The 22,007-nt window shown below is 41.2% G+C and overlaps 1 protein-coding gene across 1 annotated transcript in view; it reads left to right on the top strand.

Annotated features, from left to right (window-relative positions):
* Ryr3 (ryanodine receptor 3) overlaps nucleotides 1–22,007 on the top strand; it is a 517,407-nt gene that overhangs the window by 220,768 nt on the left and 274,632 nt on the right. Inside the window, exons 6-10 of the mRNA XM_058584663.1 lie at nucleotides 1,396–1,508; nucleotides 2,406–2,505; nucleotides 5,158–5,251; nucleotides 8,164–8,238; nucleotides 10,146–10,302. Of these exons, the coding sequence (XP_058440646.1) occupies nucleotides 1,396–1,508; nucleotides 2,406–2,505; nucleotides 5,158–5,251; nucleotides 8,164–8,238; nucleotides 10,146–10,302 (539 nt within the window). The remainder of the gene's footprint in view (nucleotides 1–1,395; nucleotides 1,509–2,405; nucleotides 2,506–5,157; nucleotides 5,252–8,163; nucleotides 8,239–10,145; nucleotides 10,303–22,007) is intronic.

Below are 22,007 nucleotides of genomic sequence, written 5' to 3'. Positions count from 1 at the left end.
TACCCTAAAAATTAATCTTCAACTCTGGGCAGCAGAGCTGGGGTGATTCCGCTTTGCAGGGGGCACTCTGGAAGCTGAGAGGTAGAAGCAGAAGGGAAGAGGTGGGCTTTTACTAATCCAGTGTAAAGTTTCAATTACTCCATCCTCAGCAGGACACTGCTTCCTCCTCTGATGTGCCTGGTATTTCCAAGGCCAGATCCTTGGTAGTTTGCCATTTGATTGACTAGAATTCTCTTGTAGCAAGGAGGGGGATAAGTCAACTGTGCAGGACAGGGACGGGACCTGGGGATTGGATGTCCTTTGAAGCTTTCAGCCAGCCCTCCCTTTTTCAACCCATCTTTAGCTCCTTCCTTCGCAAGTAAATTTTATCTCCAAACCCAGAGATTTTTTCTGAAAAATATAGGCTATATATTTATTCATTGGTGGTTTCTTCTCTATTTCTTACTCAAAGACTTGGGTGTTTGCTTTCTCTTGGATAAAAGCATCTATCTGCTTTACTTTTTCTAACAATTTCTCTTCCTTGCTTTGACCTTGTTATCTGTTGTCTTAGTCCTTATATGAAATCCCTTTTCTGCTGGGCATGGTGGAACATGCCTGTAATCCCAGCATCTTGGGGAGGCTGAGACAGGAGGATCTCAAATTCAAACCTCAGATACTTAGCAAGGCCCTAAGCAACTTATTGAGGCCCTGTCTTAAAATAAAAGACTTTTTTTTTTCAAATTCAAAGTATTTAATTTGAAAAATAATGCCTTTCACCATCTAGATTCATTGTATGGTTTTAGCCTCATAGGCCTTTCAGTTCCATCACATTCTTTTTTTTTTTTTTTAATTTTTTATTGTGGGTTGTTCAAAATATTACAAATTTCTTGACATATCATATTCCACACTTTGATTCAAGTGGGTTATGAACTCCCACCTTCACCCCATACACAGATTGCAGTAAAAGGCTGGGGATATGGCTCAGTAGCTCTTAAGCACCCCTGGGTTCAATCCCTGGTACCAAAAAAAAAAAAAAAACTTTTCTAATGTTTTAATAGTATTTCATAAAAGGTGGGGGGCAAAGATAAAAGTGTCTAAGTGTGCAGTATACCAGTGAAATAAATTCTTGGATTTAAAAGGGAAAGCATATTTCTATATGCTTTGAAAACACTCTAACTTCTATGACGTCTGATCTCCAATACTCTTTGCCACACCCTGTCATTCTGGACATGAAAGATAGGTGTAATCAAGGAATATGTGAGGCCAGCTGGAATGGTTACAGGTTAATGGAAATTTAAGTCTGAGGTAGGGGAAGAGAGAGTTTGAGGGTTGTTATCAGGAGGAAGGAGAGTGAGGGACAGAATGAGAGACCCTGCCCTCCAGGAAGCAACAACTAACTCAGGAGCCTTCACGTAGGAGAAGCCTGTTGGTGGACCATACATCCTGCTTCCAAACAAAGGTCAGAGGGAGAGAAGGTTCGAATTGGCGATGACCTAATCCTCGTCAGTGTGTCCTCTGAAAGATACCTCGTAAGTACCTCGTTCAACAGCTGCTTTTCAATTCCGGAATTTTCCCCTTTAGGAGTAGAAAGCCAAGGAAAATTGATCCTCAGCATGTTGAGCAGGATAAGATGCCTCTTCACATTACACTTGAGAAATGGAAACTTCTCTCCCATACCAGGTGCTCGTGGGGCCTAGAACTCAGCTGTTAGTTACCCTTTGAGTTTCTAGTGTTATGTCCAGTAAACTCTGCCAACATGTCCCAGGCATTATTCACACATGAGTTAACGTGACATGAGTTAACGTGACTATGATTTTACCACATGGTTTAGCTTTTGCCCAGTAGAGAACAAATCAAAAAGAATGTCATACAGGAAAATAGCATTCGTTGGAGAAAGAATGAAAATTTAAAATGTGTTAGAGCCTGGGGTGCTGCAGAAGTGGGAGATGGAGGTGAGATCTCGCAGCTGGGGATGAGAACCAGGCAGACATCACTGACACCAGCCCCCTTGTGGAGGATGGGGATGCCTAAAGAGAAGTTTTAAGCTTCTCAACAGTTTTTCATAGTCAACCCTATCAGATTTCGCTTTGCCTTGTCCACATGCCGGAGTTCTTTTTCCCATCTGTGAGTTTCCTTATCCTACAGAGAATAGACCTTTTGTGACTTCGTGTTGAATCAGGGATCCAGCTGAGGGGATGAAGTCAACTTGTCTGCCACCTCTGAGGCTGAATACTTCTTCTTCCCCAAAGAAAGTATCCCACTTTGAAGCTGCTTCTAGATTGGGTGGAGAAATTTCCCACAGGCTATGTAGAAAAAACCAGATAACAGACAGGCTGTTTAATTTAATCCTTGAAATTGTAGGTGAGCTACTCTGACAGGACTAGACTGGTGATTTAAAGAGTGTTTCATTTCTGTTTCTGCTGCAGCATCTCTCGATATCAAATGGTAACATACAAGTGGATGCCTCCTTCATGCAAACACTCTGGAATGTACATCCTACGTGCTCAGGAAGTAGCATCGAAGAAGGTGTGCTTTTTTGTGTGTATGCAGTCAGCTCTGAGCCTGCCAATCTCTCTTGTATGCATATATTGACATTTTTCATTTCCCACCTCCCACCAGAATGTCTTCGTATACAGGTAGCATGGTTTTAGTTCACATAAATTTATTTATCTGATATCTGTATGGATTTTTTTCTTTCCTTCTGATTACATGAGCATCCCGACTTTATTTTTCAATCCACCATTAGCTTAGCACTGTATGCATTCAGACTTGAATCACCACATCTTCATTTTTATATTTGGTTATGAATTACAGGTAGACAGACCTCAGCAACTTCTATTTTAGAAGTGATCTTTTGCCAACAAGGTGATACTTTACAACTTCCTCTGCAGTAAAACTGTTCTTGGTTATTTGCTTTAACTTATGGAAGACCATTTAAAAATCAGTGAATATTTCTCAGTATGTTATTTTTTCCTTAGAAATAACATCATATCACTTTGCTCTCGTATCCTACTTTCCTGAGCCAGGCAGTCAATGTACCTTGCAGGTTATGTAATAAACATACTGGCCTTGGCTCACTTGTAGTTAATACCACAGCTGAGCAGAATAATAAAATGTGAATGACCTGTGGGTTATTGCATTTCATTCTGGCACTTTAAAGCAAGATCAGAATATTTAAAAATAGCTATATCACAGACTTTAACCCTATTTTTCTTCCTTAGCCTACTAAGTTTCAAACTGGGAGTGCCATCAGTGCTGTGTTTGAAAATAGAAAAATAAGAGTTGTCAAGGTGATACCCCAGTTTTAGATGGCATCATAGCTAAGCTGCATAACTGGGAAATGACAAGTTCTTAACTCTTTGGAAACATGTGGAAAACAGTGAAAAGGCAGGGTGCATTCAGCCCCCTTTCTGGATACTGGGGTTAACCCACCAACTTAAGTCTATTCTCAACCTTCCTCTTCCAGTCAGGAGAAACCCCAGGTTTCAATCTTCCCCTGCAAAGTTTTGACTCAATCCTATGTTAAGTTTTTCATTATCAATATAGGAATAAAATTCTCTCAGTCTCAACAGAGGGCTTATAAAGATTAATGAAGCAGCATTTGCAAATCATGTCAAAAAGGTTCTCATAGAAGTATTGAGTGCCTTTGTGGTGAGGTAATCTGGGTAGCTCATCACTTGTGCCATTCAGCTCTGCAGAAAATGCCCTTGGAGCATCCACTACTGAGAAATGCCCTTCATCCCTCAGGAGCGTTAGCAATCCTCCTCATTATGTGTCTTTCCTGACGGTGGCACCATGTTTTAGTTAAGAAAACCTAAACCAGCACTTGCAGTTTTCTCTGGTGAATAGGGCTGATTGAAGGAGCCCACAAACTGTTAATGATGAACTCCTAAGAGGGAGTGGCCTCACTCTCAGGAGATGAGGGAGGGTTTAATTAAGAACTTGATCCCTGAGAGAGCTAATTTTCTAAATAAAATTAATTAAGAATTCCCTTATGAATTATTTTTAATGCAAAAACATATAGCTGGAAATATTAGTACAATAAGATATAGGAATATTGGAAAAAGACTTCTGTATATTTTTTTAAAGTTCAAAGAAATCCTTGCCTAGATTAAAACAAAAAAACAAAAAACCCTGAGCTGACAAGTATTACACTGTCACTGTACCAGATGCACTGATAACACCCTTTTCCCCCCACTCTGGCATGATTTCTCATTACTGTAATCCAGCACCCAAAATAGTTCACGACAGCCCCCCCAAGTGATCTAATTATATGACTTAAAATTCTGAATCAGACATTGAGCATATTAAGTCCATGTGTCTCCTGAGAACAGAGTAGCCTGGAGAATTGGGTGGTAGGGGGTGTTGTATTTTTAATTCAGGGGAATAACAAACCCTTCTTTTTTTCTTTTTTGTGCAAAGCAAGCTCAGACTGGGGACTCTCTCCTGCTTGTATGTTCTTTGAATTAAGGCTCAGAATTTATTTGAAGACTACTGGGTGATCATGTCCTTGAAGTTCATTGTTTCCTTTTAGTATCTGAGCTCCATAATTATTGTGATTCCTTTATTCTGAAAACTTAGTCCTCTTGATAGCACCATCCACATTTGTCCACCACAGATGCTAGAGAGTACTTCTGCTTCCGCCTTTGTGCTTGAGGAGTACCATCCAGATTTGATCTACATTTGTTAAACATATTTCTCAAGACAGCTCTTTACAGCAGTTTGCTGTCCCCCTTCACAGCACCTTTCTTTCTTTCCAAGGACTGTGATTTGGATTTTACCACAAAGCTTAGACATTGAAATTGAACGAATTTATCTGGGAATTTGGTTTTGTATGTATTTACATAATAAGTAACTAGAAAATCCTTATCCTCCTCATATTAGCAACTTTGATTTTCATTTGTTTTTCAGTGATATCAATTGACACACTATTTTCACCTTTCCTTTTGATGTTGAACTTGCTCATTTCTGAAACTCTCTATTTAGCTTTTAGTATTAGAGTTGTTTTGACTTTCTTGTTATTTCTGCCTGAGGCCTGAATTCGTGGAATTTACAATTTCCCAAATGCATCTCTTGGTGTGTTCTGTAACTGGCACAGACCTGCAGGATTTAACCCTTTTAAACAGTGTTCCCTTTAAACTTCCCATTAGTTCATGGTAGAATGTGATCATTTTTCAGGCTACCTACTTGGTGGACACGTGGTACGTCTTTTCCATGGTCATGACGAGTGTCTGACGATACCATCTACAGACCAGAATGATTCCCAGCACAGGTAAGCTAATAGCTGCCTCTTCCTCCTACCTGCTGTCAGCCCCAGATGACACAAACTAAAGAATTTGCATTTGTGTTTGGCTGCAGATGAATTCTGCAGGTGTTGCTCAATTGGCAAGCCTTCCTACAGCCATGAGTTCCAGTTTGCAAAATAGGAGTGGCAGGATAGTAGCATTTGCTCACAGGAAGAGCTATCTATGCATACCCTTCTTAGGCAAGCAATTCTATAATGCTTCCCAAGCCCTTTTTCTTCAGGTGCTCCCAAGTCTAAGGAGTTTCCGGTTACATTGACTAGAGACTAAAGCACCCATTTTGGAGATGGAAATTGGGATAATCATCCTAGTAAATCTGTGTGCTTACACAAATTATTCACTGGGTTCTTCAAAGGCAAATCATCTCTATTCTTCCCCTTCCACGTGTTAAGTAATTAAGGTGGAGCTAGTTGATTTAGTTTTGCTTATTCCCAACTAGCATTGGAGAAACCCAAAGTCAATGTCCAATAGGAACTGGATTCAGCGGGAGGTGGTGCAAGGGCAAGGGAGGTGGCTAGAGGATGCCACTGAACTGATGTTCTCTTTGGTCCTCCAGTTGAACCTTGACAGATGTGTATCAAAAAATCCAAACCTATATAATACAAGATACTAGTTCAAGTCTTAATACTAAACTGATATATATATATATTTTTAAATCAAACTTCTGATCCACATTAGACTGAATTTGGGATAACAGTGAGTGTGATCTGGTGGTAATGCTTTCTTTTCCATTTGTGTAATGCCTATGGGAAACTTAACCACATTTCTTTTCCTTCATTGGAGACATGGGCTCACAAATCTTCACAAGTTGGAGATTGTCTAGGTCAGGTTCCTGCCAAAGATTCCACACTGACTGATTTCAGATGGAAGCCTAGAAGCCAGAGCTTTTGGCTGTCCTTCAGGGCTCATTCCTTATTTGTACTAAAGGAGCCCGGAAACGCTATACTTGGATGTAATATCTGTGCCTCTTAGAAGCTATCCATTGGCAATATGAATCCCTTATACCTCTGAATCTCTTCTACTTGCTGTGTCCTCTGAATAGCATTTCATGAGAACCAAATGTGACCTAGAACAGTATTTAGAGCACAGATCTATATCAAAAGTCATGATTAATTCACTCCCTGCCTCACCAACACTGGTCCAGTTGTTGACAGTTACCTCTGAGTAGGGAAGTTCGGTTGACCTGATTTCCCTTAGAGTTAAGAATCTCCCACCCAGAGCAATGTCAGGCAAGCCTATTCAGTTGCAGGATTCTTTCCCTTTTGTGTTAGGTAGTGAGACTATGCAATAGCTCATTTGCTGTCTGCTACATCAAGTTTTGCAGGGAGCTAAATAACTAAAGTTTTGTGGTTGAGCTTTACTATTATCTATATCTAAGATGGAATACACTAGAACTTCACTGTCTCTTCTTCCCATTCCTGTTCTACTTTTAAGGATAGAAATTTGGAAAAAGTGAAGTACTCACCATGAGCTCCCAACACCCTGCCCCATCCCATAGAACCACAGCCTGGGTAGAAACTAGGCTGCTTGGAGAGGTTGTCATTTGGTGAGCATCCCTACAACAAAGGAAAGGCAGGGCAGGTGTTTGAAAGGAGGGGTGAGGAGACTGAGTTAGAGAGCAGCCTCCAAAATGGGCTTAAGGAAGCAACATGCATTCCATGACTGAGATAAGAGAGGAGGTGGCCTACCTTTGGCTTAGGACTCCATGGACTCTAATTTGTTTTATAAGAAGAAACACCAATTAAAAATAAGAGGGCTTATCCCTTTCCTTTGTAAGGAAACAGGGGTTGAGATTGAAGCAAGTAAGCAGATATTGGGTATGCTGATGTTTTGTATAAGTTGACGTGTCAATCAAAGTGGAATACTTTGGTTTTATTTGATGTCCGGGTGACATAAGTGGCCTTTTCCTTATCTTCTTTTGTCAGGAAATTCCTCAGATCTGGCCAGATGGTCAGAAACACTGAAATCTGGGAGAGAATAAGGGAACAGGAAATGGGGAACATGCCAAAATTCCAGCAGCCATGAAGGCATGCTGTGGTGCTGGCTCTCCAGAGGAAATCATTTTTATTCCCTCTTAAACTCTGGGAGCAGTCAGGCTCAATAGACAGAGACTCCCAGAATGGAAACCCAAAATCAACAATATCACATTCTGAGCTCTGATCCCTGGCTCTGCCTCTGGCTTGTCAAACACCCTGGGATAAGTCATTTAACCTATTGAAGCTAAGGCTGAGCTGTCAGCCAAGCTTTCAAAAGCACCTCAGCTCACCACCCACTTCACTCCTCTCCTTGGAATTGTTTTAGAGAACAGGAACAAGTTGTTTCAACCTCAGTAACCTTGTGAGATCAAACAGATCAAGCTGCCAGAATGTCCCAGGTAGGAAGAATGGATTTTGAAGAATCCCTCAGATATCAGGAGTAGGGGGTTCTCTAGGGCCAGCCCCTGTGCTGTCTCACCTGTGACCTAGAGTCAGCCACTTTACCTCCCCCTGAGGGATCCTTCCAGTTTTCACTGTGTTTTAAAAGTACAAATCCATTTATAAAAGACACAAAACTACATCATGGAGCTCAGCCCTAAATACTTGGAGCATTCTGTGTTAGTGTCATGGTATATGACTGGGATAATTTGATCCTATTGCAGAAATGGAGATGTTCTTGTCCCCTTTTATATTTACTTTACCCTAGTGATCCATGAACTGGTGAGCAGCTCCCTCCCCTTAAGCAGTTTTAAATCCCTCCTAGGAGACTGGGAAGTATGCTTGCCTCCTTTTAAATCTTGCTTTGCATTTTGCTGACTGTGGGAAAGCCTAGACAGCAGCAGTTCTGAGCAGCCTCTGCAGGGAGCTGTTCCTCGCCTGGTGCTGATCTCCAACTCTGCTCACAGGAGAGTATTCTATGAAGCCGGGGGAGCTGGGACCAGAGCCAGGTCTCTGTGGAGAGTGGAACCCCTTCGGATAAGGTAACGGAGGCCTGCTTTTCCAGTGTGGTCCCTTCTCGCAAATATTTCATTTGCCCCATGTCACCTGGCAAACTCTCAGAAGTCCTTGGTACACAACTGAGCTCTGAAATTTCTGTGACTTTGTTTTTAAAGAACAATGCACTCACAAGATTTCTAAGACCACCGTTTTGACAGAGAGATGGCTCAGCTGCTCTTATGGTAGCCATGTAACGAAAGGCAAGTTCAGACATGGTCACTGAAAGCCATCAAAGTTCTCCCATTTGTTTTCTGGAAAACAGATAGTCTTCTCTCTCCTCCCAGATTTATGGACTCCAGCAGAAAGTTAGATTTAAATGAAAAAGAGACAGATAGCCACGTGGTAGGGGGTAAGAGGAACTTCACTGGGAATGTAGCTGTGAAGAAAATTACTTAACCAGAAGTTTTCAGAGATAGTAATGTGCCCCAGTGAAAGGGGCAGGAAACTGACTTTCCAGCCTTGACCTTGAGTTACTATAGTAACATGTCCACTAAACTCCAGACTGCTGAAGACCAATCCAGTTGAGAGCAGGGACTTTCTTTTGCTGAGTAGGTAGGAATTTGGGCTAGAATGAAACTGCTGGGAATGAGAGAAACCATCTGGTTTCCCTTCTCTGCCTTTTTCTATAGCACTCAGCTCAGCATCTCCCTGAGTACATGTTCAGAGTAAAAGTCTTTCCCATGAGGCATGTATACCCCCACAGAGGTCGTCAAGATAATCCACTGGAGATTAGAAGAAAATATTAGAACATGCACACATACTCATTCAAACTCTTACTGAGAAACCAGTTGGAGACTGCTGATTTAAAGGATACTTGGTATAATTGACAAACAGCACATATTTAGTGTAAAAGAAATACTGTTTTTTAAGAACCACCCACTTGTTAAGTAGCTTGGGGCATTTACATTCTTGTCCTGTTAAAATCTAATGGTAGTATGCCCTTTTTCTCAGGATAGTAGACCTTCTCAATTAACTGACTTTTTAAATAAGTCAAAATAGGGACTTACAGTGTTTGTCATGGTTGTGAATTCATTGTCCCAGGGACCATAACATGAAGAATTTAAGACTTTTATCAATGTGATTTGGGTCCACTGATTCTCCAAATGTTGGACAAAGTATAAAGTGATTTAAAAATATTTACACATATATCTCTTAAACATCTTGTTCTAATTTAACACACCTTATTCTAATTTAGAAGATGAATTTTGAGTTCCTAGTTTTTTTGGCAGATACTTTCTCCATGACAAGCTGCCATAATATGGTTGAAAAGCTGATCTTTTGGTGAAGGACCATGAAAAGATTTACATTCAGCACAGGATCTTCCCGATCTCAATCCCTTTATCCAACTTGACTTTTCTCCATAGAATTTATTTCCTTTTAGCACAGCACAGTGTTTGCTTGCCTATTGTGCTTGTTTATTTTCTACCCCTCTCTGGGAGGGATAAGCCTCACACATTTGTTTCTTTTTTGACTATTTCTCTTGAAGATAGGACTGTTGGTAGTAGTAAAATGTTTTCAGATAACACATTTGGAAAGGCTTTGCCTACCCAGATACACATTTTCCTGAAAAGGCAAGCTTACCATCTATTTTTGTGCTTATTTGCATTAAGATTCTTCAGTGGAGTGAAGGGAAAATTGGCAAGTTGGGACTTCCAGTTATGTTAAGCCACTGACCTGCCTTCAGGATCGTGTTCCTTGTCAGGTTTTTAAGAGGAAAGAGAGCACAGTGCTGAGTCAAAGACACATATAAGACCCTAGGCCAGGCAGAGGTCTGGTGCAATATCCTTGAATGATGAACTTCAGAGCGGGGCAGAAGTCCACTGGCCTGTGTAAGAAAGCACAAGGCAAATACTGACAAGGACTTATTTTTGTATCTGCTTCCTCCTCCCAGCTGGAGTGGCAGTAATATCCGATGGGGCCAGGCTTTCCGACTCCGGCATCTCACCACAGGGCACTACCTGGCTTTGACGGAGGACCAGGGCCTTCTGCTACAAGACCGGGGAAAGTCGGACACCAAGTCCACAGCCTTCTCCTTCCGGGCATCAAAGGTGAGTTGTGAAGTGGATTTTGACCCTTCTCTAAATGAATGATCAGAAACCTCCAGGTAAAACTCTGCCTGATGAGGAAGTAGGCTGAAGCAAAGTAAAATTGGAAATCAGACCTATACTAATCATTTTCTTCTGTTTTGAATTGAGTTTTTGGAGGAGTATGTGCCTTTGAGTGAAGGATAAAGCCTTGCGTAAGAGCCCCAGAGAACATAAGGATCACAGGAACAGATGTTGTTTCTCAGGGACTAATGGGAAATACCACTGCTGTATGCTGCAGTCTATGTTGGCTTTAATAAATTCTATGTTATATGTCTCACTTCCCTAAAGAAATGGAGGCATGAGTGTCAGAACATTTACTTGCCAAGCATGGCGACTCACAACTGCAATCCCAGCAGCTCAGAAGGCTGAGGCAGGAGGATTGCATGTTCTCAGGAAGAGCACTGCCCTTCTTTGAAGCAGGAACAATGAGTCTATTCCTCCCATTTTTATTGTTCTTTGGCATATGTTTTTCTTCCCCAAATTGCCCTACATTAGAATTAGACTTTTCCTACATGTATTTTTAAAATAGTGAACAATGTGAGCCTTGGCAATTTAATGAGGCCCTAAGCAACTTAGTGAGACCCTGTCTCAATATAAAAGATAAAAAGGGCTGAGGATGTGGCTCAATGGTTAAGCCCCCCATCCTGAGGTTCAATACCCAGGACCAAAGAAAAAAGAACTACATTTACTTAAGTCATGCAAGTTATTTCAGAGAAATTGGAACGATTCAAAGACATAATTCTGGATATGACATGGTCTTGTGGTTGAGTTGTACAAAGTTCTAGTATCTTCTCCATCCTTTCTCATGGTATCCTCCACTCCCAAATCTCTTAACTTCGTCCTACTCATCCCCAACCTTCAATAAGAATGGATCCTATGCTAGTGAGGTCAACCCCAAGCAAACAGCTTTGCCATTTGATGTGTTTATAAACACCTATTTTTTCCCCAAAAACCTCTCACTTTAAAGCTCAGCCAGGTTTTTATTCTGTATAACTCAGGGCTGTATATAGTTGGGTAGTCAGAACTGCATGCTGCACTAACTTCTGATGGACAGTTGGATGCTCTGCCACTTGATGATTGTTCTGGAAAGACCATCCAAGCATAAGAAGGGCTCTGTACAGATGTGTGCACAGTTATCAGAAAGTCTGTGCTTCTGAGAGGAACCCTCAAAATCTCCTTTGGGAACTTTATCTGTAGTTTCATTCTTCTTTGCTCTTTTCCAAAATAGATTTGATTTCTGTTCTCAACATGATTTCAGGGAAGGGTTATTGATGATTCTGTTCATGCAGGCTTGGGGTGAAACTGACGGCAGAATGTTCTGTGGGGTACTGCTGCTTCCTGATGTATGGGAAGAGACCGGTCTTTCAGAACTGCCCTTCTTTGAAGCAGGAGCACTGAGCCCTTTCCCCTACCTTTATTGTTCTCTGGTTCTTTTAAGCAGAGAAATTCTTTGGCATATGTTTCCCCCCCCCCTCCAAATTGCCCTACATTAGAATAAGACTTTTCCTACACCTATTTTTAAAACACTGAAGAATGTGAACCTCCTGCCCATATTTTCCTAAACTCGCCTCTGATGTCACTGTCCATCTACTCCTCTTCCAGTGGCCTATGGACTACTTAAATTCATTATGGTTTTTTGAGCATATCTCCTTCACGTTGTAATCAATACTTTTTTTTTTTTGATTCCCAGCATAAGTAGGATTTTAAATTCAAATTTATATCTACTTAGTCAACATTTTGGGCTCCAGGAAGTTGTTTAATGCAGTATAGCTTATTAAAAAAATTTTTAAAAAACACAGAAAAGTTTAAGCCCAGAGTCCGGCAGAATCTCATCCTCCCCTAAGAGGCAACTGGGGTGTGGAATGGAGGTGTGAGAGTAGCTGGAAGTAGGTGGAAAAGGAGAAATGATTCATTATGGCTGATGACCACGTAGGTGCCTATGTGAGAACACCAGCTTGGCCTTTCTTTACCGGAGCACTCCATCCCTGGTTCCCCACCCCACTCTAGATGTACTGGATGACTGCAGGGTCTTTACCATTTCTCTTGTAGCTGAGGAGTCAGGCAGTCTCCCAAGCAGCTGGCAGGATCCTGTTCCAAGGGAACTCTTTCATCCCATTCATTTCTTGGCTTAGCCTTATAGAGCATGGCTCAGCACTGTGCCATAGTCTCTGGGGAAAGCCAGAAAAACTCAGAGGACCACAGGATCCTCATAACACTCCTTCCACCTGGCACCACTTCTGGCCTCTGAATGCATTGATCACTAAAAGGCCCATTGCTTATCTCCCAAGTCCCTCCATTTCCATGCATCTGGAGGCAAGCAGCTGATAGCTGGAAAGTCCTCATGTACCATGGAGGAAACCAGCATACCAGAGCTGGAGGTAAAAGTCACCCATGGGTCACATTGTCCTGTGCACTTGGCAGTGTGCCCACGTTTCACTGAAGTCACTTTGTTAGAAGTTCTCAATAACTCTCAGTACAGTAGTGCTCGGCCCAGTTACCCTCATTTCCATTTGAAAGGAATCGAAAGTAAAATTACCTACGCTCCAAACAGGGCACATATGGCTGTGTTCCCACAGGAAATTGGGGCTTCCTTGGGATGTCATATGGAAGGAATATTTGGCATCTTAGACTGTGAAGTTATACACAAAAAAGAAAAAAAAAAAACATGTGGGGCACACACAACTCTGCCATACATTATCCACATTGCTGTGGGGGAGGTACCTGATTTCTCCAGGCCTTTAGTAAGGAAATTCTTGCCTCACTAGTTGCAGGAGATCTTGAGTGAACATTGCTCTGCCCCCACACAGTAGTGAGGATCCCAGCTAACCAAGGACAGGAGTTGAAGACTGTTTTTCTATAATGCAAAGGCATTGAGTCATCTTGCCATCTTCTGACTGTTACAGTTGTTAGATGACAAAATAGACAACAGAAAGCAGTCTGAGATGACATACCAGGATCTGGGTGGTGGTGCAGGAATCAGGCCACTCAGTGGGAGTAAGAGGTAGAGACAGTGAGCTGTGTCCTATGTGGGTAGAATTGGGAAGGAAGTGGGATGTTGATCTCATTCTCTCTGAAGGCTGAAGGATATGATATACAGAAAAAGAGACCCCCAGAAAGAGCAGTATTTGGATTCAGTCATGTGTTTTGGAAAGGCACTGTGTCACCTGAGCCATGAGACTTTTGGTAACAGTAAGCTTCCCACCCTACATTTTCTGCCGGGTTGCATTAGCCTATGACAGCTTTGACTACTAATTTGGGGGCCATGGAACAGCTGCCAGTACACAGTAACATTCTTAGCAAGCAGCCCTGACAAGGAAGGTAGTAGGTACCCCTGGGAATCTTGTGTGTGCCAGATAAGATGGGGGTGTGAATGAGCCTTGCTGCAAGGTGACCACATCCAGACACCAGTCTGGCTTGGGGTGTGTGTATGGGAGGGGGGTATATATATATGTGTGTGTATATATATGCACACATATCACAAATATATACATACATAATATATATCACATATATATATATATATATATATATATATATATATATATATATATATTCACCTACACATACAAGCGTGTGTGGAGATATATATATATATTGCTATAACAGGCAGAAAGTGATCTAGGTCGAGATCCTCCTATCCTCCCTTCAGCAGGATGACGCTGGTCAGAGGGAGGTCTGGGATGATCTACAGTGTGGCACCACAACCTTACTCTTAAAGTGATACTGGATGAGACACAGCATGGCTTCTGAGTTGCCTAACTCTGACCTTGACTTCACGTGCTTCTGTCAGACCTGGAACACAATTCTTAATCTATTTGTACTTCATCAGTAGGTCTGTCTTAAAAGATCCATTCATGTCTGACCTCTGCCTGCCCTACCACTGTCTCTTCCCACTTGCTCTGGGTTGTATTGAGCTCCAGCATACTAAATATTTATCAATCACTGAACGTGTGATTTCTGCCTACCACTTGCCTCTAGAATGCTCCACAGACCCCCACTAGAGAGTTCCTTCTCTCCTTCTCATGCTTCCAGACAAGTGTCATATGTCCATAGGAAGATACCTTTTCGTGCTTCTGTTATAGCCATTGTCCCTCAGCCTGATGCTCTGCCTGACAAGGAACTTATAGACTCTCCATTCTTGCGTGTGTGTGTGTGTGTGCGTGCGCGCGCGCGCATGCCAGCACCTTACACAATGTGCACCTGTAGCAAGTTTGAAAATTGCTAACTGAAGGAATGCCTAAATCTGACCATACACTGTAGCACAGAGTGGAATCCATTCCTCCTTCACCTCCGTCATCTTTGTGGAAATGTTCTGTCATCATTGTGTAATCATTTTGCTGTAGAAGTCTGATCTCTGGACATGTTCAATGAGAGAGATTCATTTTGTTTTGAACATCCGAGTCAAATTTCTATGAATTTGATTTCATGTCATTTTTGCATGCTCTTGACATTGCAAGGCCGTTCCCTAAGGATTGTCAGGTAATGTGATTTAATATTTACTCTGGCATGGCAATGCTATTTAGATGTCATGTCTCAATGGCAGTTTACAACAGCAAATTCCTTTCATGGAAGGGTGAATTAATAATGTTAAAGCAGGCCTGATTACATGAAGCCATTTATTTTATAGCCACTCTAAAAGTGCTTTAAAAGGCCGCTTCAAATGACCATACCGTAAGTCTTGAAACGACTGAGATGGAATCTCAAATTTTACCCATTTCATTGCATAAGAGCGTAGAGCTGTCACTGTTTCCACTTGGAGGAAATTTTTCCTTGATGGCAAAAACATTAAATTGAATTTGGGAAGCATTTATCAAATCTCTGCTGTGTGCTCAGCATTGTGTTCTTGGCCAGGCATGATGCTTCTACCTGCCTTTCACATGCCCTCCAACCTCAGCTGCCTGTAGCAGCCCCAGAGGAGGCAGCTGGCTCCTGGTGCATCAGTGTGTTGGGGGCCATCCTTGCTTGTTCTGCCTGTTTCCTCACAGGGATCATCAGCTGGAGAGGGGAGAGAAGGAAATGGGGACCAAGTTCCAAACAGCTAGGCCCAACACCACTTACTGCCCTTTTGCTTTAAATCAAACCTAGGAAGGATCTTTAAAATTCAAATTGGTGTGCTTTCTCTAGTCTGTTTTTCTAAGCGAACCGAATGGAGAAGCAATCAAGGAAAACCAAGGGCTCTGAAGTGGAAGAAACCTGGATTTGAACCAGGGCGCTGCAATTTGTTTTTTAGTCTTAATGTCCCTTTTTGTAAAAACAAGGATAAAGAAGTGTGCCTTGAAGGATTTTGGTGAGGATTAAGTGAGATGAGGAAAATGACTTGTGAAGCTCTTTCCCTACTCATTAGATGGGTGTTGTGTTGCCCACTTGGAGTTGGTGGTTCGGGGATTAAGTGAGAAATATGGAGAAAAGAGCCCAGCATGGTGGCATGGCCTCTGCTCAGAAAATGTGCCTAGCCTAATGAGGGAGGTGAACCTGCAGCAGGTTGTCAACAGCAGAAGGCCCCACTCATCTTCCCCCCAACAGAAGAAGCTTTGCAGCAGTCCCAGAAACTACCAGGCTCCTAAGAGTGGTCTGCAGTGTGTGTGTGTGTGTGTGTGTGTGTGTGTGTAAGGCAAAAGTAAGATTTCAAATTCTTGATGAGAAATTCAGAAGGGGACTACATTGGTGTACAAAGGAGCCCATAGGTGATTCCTCAAGGTTTCTCCAGAGACACCTAGGAAAGAGTGGGCTAACTTGGGATTTTATTGAAGGCTCAACCTAGCAGTAGTGAATGGGCCCCATCTTTCCTTCTTTTCCTCTGAAACATTTTTGGATGCTTATAGTCCGTGCTAGAAAGGTAGTTTCTTGACCTCTGTGGACCCAGGTGGTTTAATTGTGTTCCCTCTAATGAATAAGCATGAGTTAGGATCTTCCGGTCATCATCCTATATAGTGTTGCCATAACTTAAAACTCAGTTATCTCTGGCCATGTTTCCTGCCAGTCCATCCTTCACAGTGATGCTGAAATGGCTCTTCCAAGCTGCAACCCTGGTGTCTCAAAGGCTTTCCATGAACTACCTTAGTTTTTCCCAAAAGGTATTCTCAACAATAATTTTGTGGGGAGAGGAGCAAAATGCCGCCTTCAACAGAGCTCAGCAGGTGGCTTGCTGGGGCTGTGATGATGTTGTCATTTGCTTTTTACTATAGGACTAGGAAGAGCTTTTGCTCTTGTAACATTCTCTTGGTCTCTTAGAAGACACGACATTTGTCTAAAGTCTTCTTTTCCCACAGAAAGAGTGTGAACTTTGTGAGTCTGAGAAGCAGCCTAATAGAGCTTCTATTTGAGTTCTTCTTGGTTTAACCATTCTCTTTGCCACATTGTGCTCATCTAACTTGACTGCTTCCCCTTCCAAATTTCCTATTCTGCTATGGCTTGGCTATAATTTGAGTGTATCCCTCAAGGGTACAGGTGTTAAAATTTAATCCCCATTGTGAGGTATTAAAAAGGTGGAAATACATTTTTACTGTGGTGTTCAAAGATGGGCCTTTGGGATTAAATAAGGTCATGGAGGTGGATTCCCCCATGATTAAATCCTTATGGCTTTAAGAAGAGCAAGAGATGAAAACAAACACACATAAGTCCCTGTCCCTTGCCAAATGATGCCCTGCACCGTCACCTTAGGACTCTGCCAGCAAGAAGGACATCAGCAGATGTGGGCCCTTGAACTCCCCAAACTGTGAGCTAAATAAACGTTTTCTTTATAAAGTTACCCAGCTTCAGATACCCTTTATTACAGTAATGAAAAGCAGAATAATAGACCTTTTTTCCTCTCTCCTATCTGAGCTCACATTAGATATATAAGACCATTCCTATGTTCCCTAGCAAAATTGTTCTATCTCACAAGCTACATTTGTATTTTTTTTTTAATTTTTTATTCTTCTTAGATATACATGGCAGTGTATTTTGACATATATACATGGAGTATAACTTCCCATTCTTGTGATTGTACATGATGTGGAGTTACATTGATCGTGTATTCATATATGAACACAGGAATGTTATGTCTGATTCATTCTACTGTCTTTCCTATTCCCATTCCCCATCCCTTCCCTTTGTTTCATTTTGCACTTTGAATACAAACCTTATCACCTTATTCTAATTATTGACTCATCAATCTAACAACTCAAGCTTGAATGAACCCATTCATTTTCTTCACCGGGTAATACTATGTATCTTCAACTTTTTCTTTCTAATACCTATAAACAATTAAAACATTAATACAGTTAATTACTTAACTGTGTTAATGGTAGTAGTAAATATTTCAAATCTATTAAAATGACAAATGGACTTTGGAATCATATTGTATTCTCTTCCATTATTTGCTAATCATGTGGGTTTGAGAAATTTGCTGAAACTCTACATACCTGTTTTGTCATCTATAAAACAGGGTAATAAAAACATCAGGGCCATTGAAAGATTTAGAGAAAATGGATATAGTACATATTGCATTGTGGGTCCTTGGTAAATACATGTGAGACTGTGCTGTCATACAGGACTTGGCACAATACCTGGTTCAAATAAGGCATCAGGTAAATGATGAGCCTGACTCCCCTCTCTGTCCGTCAAGCAGTCCTAAGCCAGTCGGAAGAGTAGCAACTTGATCATCTAAGCTAAATTCTAACATGACAGTTACGATGTACTCTTGAGCATTTCCTTAATGAGCTGTCAATAGAGGCAGAGCATAATGATCATTGCCCTTCAACACATATGAGGCCAAGTAGCCTATTCCTTCCCAGAGTCAGCTCATCCCCTAATATAGGCAAAGCTGATGGAGATAAACAGATACACAAATCAAATGCCTGCAGAACAATAAAGCAACAACAAAAACTGATTTGCAACCTAATTCAAACAGAGCGCTGAGTGAAATGCAAAGACAAATACCAGAGCTGCGCTCTGAGTTTTCAATCTGGGAGGGGACAGCTGATGGGCCAGCAAAGGTTTCACACTCGCTTTAATATGTGACTTTATAAAGACTCAGGAATGACAAAACACATAGTTTAGGAGATGGTTGGTATTAAAGAAATAATTTGTCACCTCAAAAACATGTGCCTTTTTCTATCGCTCACTTTGATTAGGATAGTGGGAACCTGGGGCACATATGAAGATTTATCAAAATTCACCTAATAACACACTTCCATGACTCTATTTTTTGTAGTTTATATCCTGATAAAAGTTATTTAAACTGTAAAAAAAAAAAACCCTCAATCTATGCTTCTGATCATGAAACTAATTCCCAATTTATACCTTTGGGGAGTATATAACCATATCAACTTTTACTCTACACCAATAAAACCATGATGATAAAAAAAAAAAAAAAAAAAAAAAGAAATAATTTGTCACTCACAGTTCCCAAAAGGACATGCCATACCACACGGGGCCATGCAGGGAAGCACCGAGATCAGTCAGAAGGCAGAGAGAGCAAGGGGAAAGTGAAAAAGAATCTTTCTGTGGTTCTCATGGAAAGAAGTGGGCTAGGCAGGGTTAATGAATTGAATAATCTCAGTAAGCTCTGGAGCACAGGGGAGAACAGTTGTCTTGGACCTAGCCACGTGGTGGTTAGGGTCTGGGGATGGTGGCCTGGAGGGAACAGGCCCAATTGGTTTTCCTGTGATATGTATACTCTCAGGTGAATCTGTCACTCTCTTTAAGAGTTGGCTGACCCCGGGAAATGTAGTACCTGCAGGGTCTACAAGGCCATAACATCAAGAGGTGCCAAGGTGTCCTTCAGTTTTGGAGATAGGGAATATATGATGGATGGGATGTGGTCCTGGTTTTTTTTTTTTTTTTTTAATGCAGTTGTCAATCACATGCTGGCACAGAAGACAGGAGAGGCTCCAGGAAAGAAAACTTATTGTTCTCATAGGCCCTAGCAACATGAGGCTACTCTACATGGAGCCATGTGGAAAGACAGGTCAACACAGATCAAGAGGCGCAAGGAGACAGCCTAGGTTGTTGCCTTTGGATTCCAATGAGCAGGGCAAGACGGGTCAATGGTTTAGGATATGCTAGATGGAATAATTGTAGAGGTGGTCCCTATCTCTATCTGATACCTGACCTTGGGATGCTGAAGGCAGAGCAATAGGGTCTCCTAAGGTGTGTGGACCAGGTAGAGGTCTGGCTGTGGCTTGTTTAGTTTGCACATCAAAGATATGCATCTAAGCCCTTTGCTGTCTCTAAGAATTGAGTTGCCCCAGGAAGAGCTGGTTCTCCCTAGCCGGAAAAGTTTTAAAGATACACAGAAAAATTTACAGATGTATAGATGTGCAGATGAGATTGGGGGCCAACCAGCAATGTCAATAAATGTGCAAAGAAAGGAAACATTTGGAACACTCGGGTAAATGCTCAAGATTGGGGATGTAGCTCAATGGTGTAGTGCTTACTAAGAATGCATGAAGCCATGGGTTTGATCCCCAGCTCTGCAAAATAGTATTGTTATCACCACTATGGTCCAATTGGGTTAAAGCCTAGTAAGAACTTTGGAAGTGAGAATCATGTTCCATAAGAACTTGGAAGTTGTTGAAGGGAAGTGATGGGTTTAGCTGTATTCTTTAGGAAGGTCCAATTTCTAGCACTAGTGCAACTACACCTGGAGCCATACTGACATAAAATCTAAGAGAAACCCTGGTTTATGCTACAGTCAGAAGGAAATCACCAACCTGCTGTCAACCAGATCAGGCTTCTCTATCACTGACCTTTTATGTTCCCTTGCTGATTCATCATTGTTGTTGTGTAGGACAGGCTGAGTTGTTTTTTAGTGTTGATTTTGTCTTATGGTTTAGTTTTTGTTGTTACTGCTATTTAAGTTAGAAGTGACCACTGCAGTGGCTACTACAGAGCTTTGGGAGATGAGGTTTTGTAAAAGCAAAGATACAGAGGGACACTGTGTTCTATAGAGAAAAATGACCCCTTTATTTTACTTATCCTGGAAAAAAAGATCTTGGTACTTTTTTTCTTTTGACAAAAACCATACTTAAGTAAGTTAAAAAAAAGGTAAGAAGATAAGTGAAGTAATCATTCATTGATAGTTTGTGAGTATGCATTGTTTTAACCAGGAACTATCAGAGAGTGTTGGCAATGTAATTATTTATTTTTGAACAGTCATAGTGTGCGTTATTTTTACTTCACTACATTGGCTATAATTGGAAAACCAGGCTAGGCATAATAATGTTGGCATCTTAAATGTATATAGAGCTGTGGGTATTTCTGAGACAAAAATCAGGTATCCATTGTTTGGTAGAATAAATGCATTCTTGACCAATTGTGCACAAAGGAAGTCCTAACTTACCAACTTCTATTTTCTCATTGATAAGTTTGTTATAAAAATTGGAGCTCTGACCTCTGTATGTGTTCATTTTGAGAAATAAGAAATCATATTTAACAATCCAGGCAATGTTTCAGCATACATATTTAAAATAAAGAATTCTGTTATAAAATATTAATGCTGCTTAAAATGGTACTGTAAATGTGTATGAAACAACGAATTTTGCTTTTCTGAAGGCCTGAAGGAGAAGAGATGCACCGAAGTGCAAGGTAAATACATGTAGAAGAAAAAAAAAAACTATACATTTACATTCATATATATATCCATCCTCTCTGTTTGTAAGGTACTGATAGGTATTGAGTTCTCTGTATTAAGAAACCAAAATTAATTGTCCTGATTCTTTCATAGCCTGACAAAAAGAAAGTGTTATATAAACAAACACATTGACATTATGATGTGCTAAGTGCTCAGTAGAGGAATGAGGCTATTTCTGGGGAATAGAGCAGAAGAGAGTAACTCTTCTGTTTTCATAGAGAAGGTGACATCTGAGCAGGGTTTTGAAGAGTGAGTAGGAGTTGAGAGCAGTATGGAAAAGTACAAACTCTGACACTTGACTCTTGCTCTAAATCCCAGCATTAGTCCTGGAGAGACTTAGGTTAACTTCTCATCTGTAGAACGGGGACAATATTTGTAGCCACATCAGAGTCCTTGTTATGAAGAGTTAATGCCTGTACGTGTATAGAACTTAGAAGAGTGCGCTGAGCAGGGGAAGGGCTTAATACATTTGCTGCTATTGTTCCATCATTAAGAGAGTGGAATGTCATTGTAAAGGGAACAGCAAGCTGCATTTTTTTTCTATAAAAAATTCAACATGATGCCTAGTTAATAGCTTTTACAAATGAGCAATTTAACGCAAGATGTAGAAAAGAAAGGGAAATAGAATAGAGTCATTCAGAATAGAGCCACAGAGGCCCTGATTGATGAAGAAGGGGAAAGTTACTGTGCACCAGGGAGCTCCTTCATGACATGCTCTTGTGATAGGCACTTCAGGTTGCCACCAAGTGGTTACCTAAAATGCCACAACTCCCTTTTTCATACTGGAGTAAACTAGCAGAAATCGAAGAATGAAACCCACTGACTACACACAAAAAAGCACAACTGTGGCAGCCCTGTGTTAATTTTTCATCACTGATAGTGAATATCTGAGAAAAACTGACTTAAAGGAAGAAAGACTTATTTTGGTTCACAGGTTCAGAGGATTCAGAGGATTCAGCATATGGTCAGCTGGCCCTGTTGCTTTTGGGCCTAGGTTGAGACAGAATATCAGGGCAGGGAATGCATGATGGACAAAGCTGATGGCCTCATG

Source organism: Marmota monax, unplaced genomic scaffold (assembly GCF_021218885.2).
Source record: "Marmota monax isolate L192 unplaced genomic scaffold, Marmota_monax_Labrador192_F-V1.1 WCK01_AAM20220418_F8-fsc00001, whole genome shotgun sequence".
In the NCBI taxonomy this organism is placed as follows: domain Eukaryota; kingdom Metazoa; phylum Chordata; class Mammalia; order Rodentia; family Sciuridae; genus Marmota; species Marmota monax.
The sequence above is the reverse complement of the archived record's forward strand: the minus strand, read 5'-3'. Positions and strand labels throughout refer to the sequence as shown.